This window comes from Hermetia illucens, chromosome 2 (assembly GCF_905115235.1).
Source record: "Hermetia illucens chromosome 2, iHerIll2.2.curated.20191125, whole genome shotgun sequence".
NCBI classification, from domain to species: domain Eukaryota; kingdom Metazoa; phylum Arthropoda; class Insecta; order Diptera; family Stratiomyidae; genus Hermetia; species Hermetia illucens.
In genome coordinates this window covers 153,313,051-153,318,027 of record NC_051850.1, presented here as the reverse complement: position 1 = coordinate 153,318,027, position 4,977 = coordinate 153,313,051, and the positions used below count along the sequence as shown (strand labels likewise).

The window sequence follows — 4,977 nt, the reverse complement described above, 5'->3', positions numbered from 1 at the left end:
GCCTCTTCTTTCCCTTTGGATGTACACTCTGCATTGAAAAAGGGAGTAAGTTGTCTCCGAAATACCGGTATATGCAGACTAAAAAAATAATTAGTTAGCAACGGAAACGATAGGCGCAGTAAATCTTGTATATCTCGGATTTGGCCAATTGGTCGATTGGGTGCTTGATTAATCGCAGAAGAGTTTTGAGGTGGCTGTTCCTGCTGCTGAAAACAACTACCAAATCATGTTTACCCAGCTTTCGCTATGCTATTCCTTCTTTGGGTTGTTGACCCAGAGCCGAACACATTAGGGACCGTGTTCTGCTCGAGGCCTTCTCGAAGCTAGTTGTGGATCTTGCAAACACGGGAAATTCTTTCCGAGGGACAGACCCGGGATCAGTATCTATTTGATATACATGAATGCGAGCGCTATATTTACAGGAGCTTCCAGGAAATTTGTGACGATGTGCCTTCCGCGTATGGGTAGCTAGAAATCAGAGTTTGTCCGTGAAAGTATTCGAGGCGGATATGTTTGTAGAGATCTTAGAAAAGGTAGTATAATTAGGTGGGCGCATAACGAAAGCATGCGGCGCTGCCATGCTACGGGGGCAAGTACTCAGTAATACACGCCCAAATTACTGACGCAACGTGAAATCCCGAAGTTACAAACTTCATGTTTTCTAGTGAGAAGAAGAGGGCTGGACTTCCGTGAAAATTACTTTTAGATTACTTGTCTCGTTATACACGGCACTGGTCAGTGAGGAAGCATTATCATGCGAGAGTAATCGAAATAGAGAAAACTTGACCTATCGCTTAATGATCCTAAAGGTGCGCTGCGGTTTCAGGACAACCTCAAGCAAGGTGGCGTGTGTTGCGGAAGGAATAGTTCCGATACATCTCCTGATAAGCGAAGCAGGATGTCTTTACGAAAAGAGGAAAATAAATGTACCAGAGAAAGATACAGAAGAGCGATGAGTATTACCCTAAGAAAGTTGCAACGACAATGGGACGATTCGCTAAGCAGTCGCTGGACCCACATATTGAGGAGTCGATTCGGCTGCGGCAGAGCAAAAATATTTGACCTGACTCAATTCTTGACAGTACAAAGTGGTTACAAGAAGCATCTGTACCAGTGCAGGTCGGATGATTCTGACTTTTGTCCTGAATATGGTTGCATACCTGGAGATCCACAGCTAACTAAGTAATAAGTTGGATTTCGTCAAAACTGGGCAAGGCATCGCACGCAAGTAAAGCTCGAAGAGCGGAAGGCATAGTCACTTGAAGCGTAATTCTCCTCGGGAAGTAATGTTTTCCTGCGGTTTCGCGAGGACGGAAGACGGACGAGGGTGAATTTAGTGGGCGGGCATAGTATATACTGTTGCAACCTGGTGCAGCGGTGTCTTTCTAACATATAAACCTTTAGCCACAACGAAAAGATAGATAAACAGGTGGTCTGGCGGACATGCAGACAATAAACCAACGATTTTACGAAGGTTTTGTTTGACACAAAATCTTAAAAAAGAATTCTGACGTTGCTGTGCGATGATGGAGTTGGTTAAAGTTAGCCTCTTGATCTCGTTGTTCGACGTTAGAATGGTTGTCATAAATGCCTTGCTGATCTTTTTGCTGGCCGCTACTGTAGACTTATCTCTTGCATAGCATTAAATGCCTTGATAAGTACTTGACGTACAGTTGTATTGAAATTCAAAAACGAAAAAAGGGATATGTGAACGCTCAAATTACATAAAGGAGTAAATGTGAGAGAAATAAATGAAAAAAGTATCCAAATTACATTTAACTCATAGAAAAGTTATATTTTTTCAGTATATTATGGGTCATATACTTGCAAAGATACAGTACTTATAAATAAATGGTTATAACAGGTCTACCCTAAATTTCGAATACAAGACCAACAATATACTTCCTTTGAGAAATCAAGCGGATACCGTTGATTGACCTTATTCAACGCACGTACACTTCGTTAAGCACTGATATTTCTTCATAGCTTTGGGTATCATAGTGCTTTTCTGAAATTGATAATAGAATAGAGACAAGTCCCTTCTAAAAAGGAAACACTAAATAAAGGATACTCACGAAGTCAGTTATCGAGCCGACGGAGTTCAACACATACAACGCTAAGTAATTATCGAAAACACCTTGGGTCCTTGCTAAATGGAATTTCTCCTCGTCAATATAGAAGTAACCTAAGAGGTCACCAGTTTCTTTGTCGATTATGTTGACGCGGAAAGTTTTTGAATGTATCTTTTCAGGAAGGACGGACACGAAAAAGTCTGTTGAGGGACGTCGACCACTCAATTCGTCAATAACTTTATGAATACTCCCTACATCGATACTTCGTACGGAAAGGCCAACTGCACCCAGAGCCCCACAGTTTTTGCGTCCACAGGCTGGAATACGGGATGGTGACCTCTTTTGTGAAGAGGAGCGCTGTGGAGAAACTGATGGTGATCGGGAGCTGGGACTTTCAGGGAATCGTGCACTGCGTGCGGTAGATGAAGCACGGTTTGGCGGAGATGAATCATAGTCTGATCTTTGTTCTCCTCCTGTCGTTCTAGATGGGGACCTTTGTCGGCCGTCAGGAGCAGAATATTTAAGTTGACGGTCTGGGTCTGATGGATAATATCGCGATTCTTGACTTAATTGTCGGCCAGGCCGCTGTGATGAAGCGTGACAATTACTTCGCCAAGTGGATCGAGATGCTAGTGTTTCTGGCGAACAAGTCTCTGAAGCTATAGTGAACGGCGACTTAGTCATTTTAATTGATTCCGTTGGGCGACTGTTGAAGACATTTCTGCCGGAAGGTTGCCTGCTGTACCGGGAAACAGTCACTGCATCTCGCGGAGGAGTTATCAAGCCCATAGGCTCACTCGTCATACTCTCAGTATTGGGGGCTACTTGAAGATCGTGTTTAATAATTAATTCCGAGACTTTTTGCGAGGAAGTATCCTGTAAAGTGTATCTGGGCTTATTGGGATCAGTAGAAGAACTTTCTTCGTATTGGCTGGTTGATAAGTCACTTGTTTCGTACCGCGAGCCAAATTTTATCCCCGATTTTGTCGAGTCGGCGGTAGGTTTCTTGAGAAGTTTATGGTCTGATCGCGTCTTGGATGGATCATCAAGAATATGAGAACGAGATGAAGTTGGTTTTTCTCTGTAATCTGCTGCTTGAGGACGCTCATCATTTGAACTGTGTCTACGGTCTGATGATTCGTTTTCAGAATGATGCTGAATAGAAGCCATTTTCAATATCTCTTCGGGGGTTCCACCTTGTTCCGGTGAATAGCTTCTCGTTTGATTTACTGGCCGATCCGCTCGATACGATGGTGGTGAGTGCTTGGGAGGATCATGGAAGCTTTTTCTTGGCCCATCAGGCGAATCAATAGGACATTGGTCCCTGGGAGTAGTTGTTTTTGATTGTTGGAATTGAGGCTCCTTACGAATGTCACAAGCACTTTTTCTAGTTCGATCGGGCGATTCACTTCGGGATCGATTCCTTGGTGTTGTTGGTTTTGATTGTGGTGGTGGTTCTTGTTGCCCTTGCAAAGGTGGTGAAATATCTGCTGCATTTTTCTTGTTATTTTTTCTCTCCCGGTCTTTTGCGCGTTCTGCGCATATGCGGTCGAGTGTTGAGTCAGTTAGAACGTACGATCTAGAGTGTACTTTATAATAATATGGACCTTCCAAAGGAATAGGTTGTTGAGCAGCCGGAGAAGATTGTTCTGACCTTTTCTCTTTGATGTGACTTGACTCGGGAGGCCTGGTGATGTCATTTCGCTGCTCAATACGTTTTTCCAAATAATCCTCTTTTTTATCTCTCTTATCACTCTCTTCCTCAGCACTATCAGCCGGTTCCTCGTCTTCTTCATATTTGCTTTTGTGGACATTATATAGGCTTTTGGGTTCACTATATGCACTGTCTTTATCGTGTGTTTGTCTATATCTTGTCGAATTATCCTGTCTGCCACTAGCAGCTTTCGGAATATCCTCTTCAAATCTACTGCTTCCGGCACTCCGTCGATCCTCTCCATCCTCAGATCTATCTTTTTCAAAGACATATATACTATGCTGTACAGAACGTTTACTTCTTTCCTTGTCATAAGTGCTCTGGGAAAATTCAGGCCTTTTGGCTCGACTATCGTAGATATTTTTATCATCTTCTCGTCCCGCTTCCTTAGCACTGTGCAGACTTTTTGTTTCTTCAAAACTATACCTTTGGCTCCCATCTTTGAGTATTTCACCCTCGTGACGTTTCTCTGGTACACTTTGTCTGCTCCTTTTATCATCACGGCTATGCCTTGAAATTTCTGATCGTTTCTTACCATATTTGCCCTTATCATCATCATAACTCTCATCTGGTGCTTCAAGTCTACGTTTCCCTTCATCGTTATTCTCGGCATCACGCCCTCTCTTTCCTTCTTCATAAATTGGTTCAGGAGATTCTTCTCTTCTTATACGACTATCAACATACTGGGCCCGTTGGCTTTCGCGTGTTCTGCTACTACTTCGATCCATGCGTCTGCTTTGAGCAGCAGATCTGTCCTTTTCATCATCGTAACTCCTATCTAGTCGGCTAGTTCTGCTCCTGCCTGTATCGTATCTGCTCTTTGAGCTTTGCATGCTTTTCACGTCATCATGACTCTTTTCTGGCATATGAGACCTGCTTTCCTCTGTATCGTAATTGCCCCTTGAAGGTTCGCGTCGACTCTCTCCATCATCATCATGGCGCATCTTTTGAATGCTGCGCCTGGATTTTCCGTCATCAGAGCTACTTTTCTCGTTTTCCTCATACCTGCTCTGTTGGGCGCTAGGTTGTTCGGACTTTCTAGCTTTTTCGTCATAATATTGTCGTTCCTGAGGACTGGGTCTAATTTTGTCCTCCTCCAGTGCCATTTGATTTTCAGGTCTGCTCCTTTCTTCATCGTAACTTCTACCTTGCATGGTGTACCTACTTTTGCCGGAATCGTAAATTCCCTTC

General features: G+C 43.4%; 1 protein-coding gene across 1 annotated transcript; it reads right to left on the bottom strand.

Moving 5' to 3' along the window:
• Positions 1–1,829: 1,829 nt before the first annotated feature.
• LOC119649521 (serine/arginine repetitive matrix protein 1-like) lies at positions 1,830–4,551 on the bottom strand. Its single transcript, XM_038051705.1, has 2 exons — positions 2,076–4,551; positions 1,830–2,008 (listed from the first exon to the last, which is right to left on the bottom strand). The coding sequence occupies exons 1-2, from the start codon at positions 4,512–4,514 to the stop codon at positions 1,940–1,942; spliced, it is 2,508 nt and encodes an 835-aa protein (XP_037907633.1). The 5' UTR covers positions 4,515–4,551; the 3' UTR covers positions 1,830–1,939.
• Between the last annotated feature and the right edge of the window lie 426 nt (positions 4,552–4,977).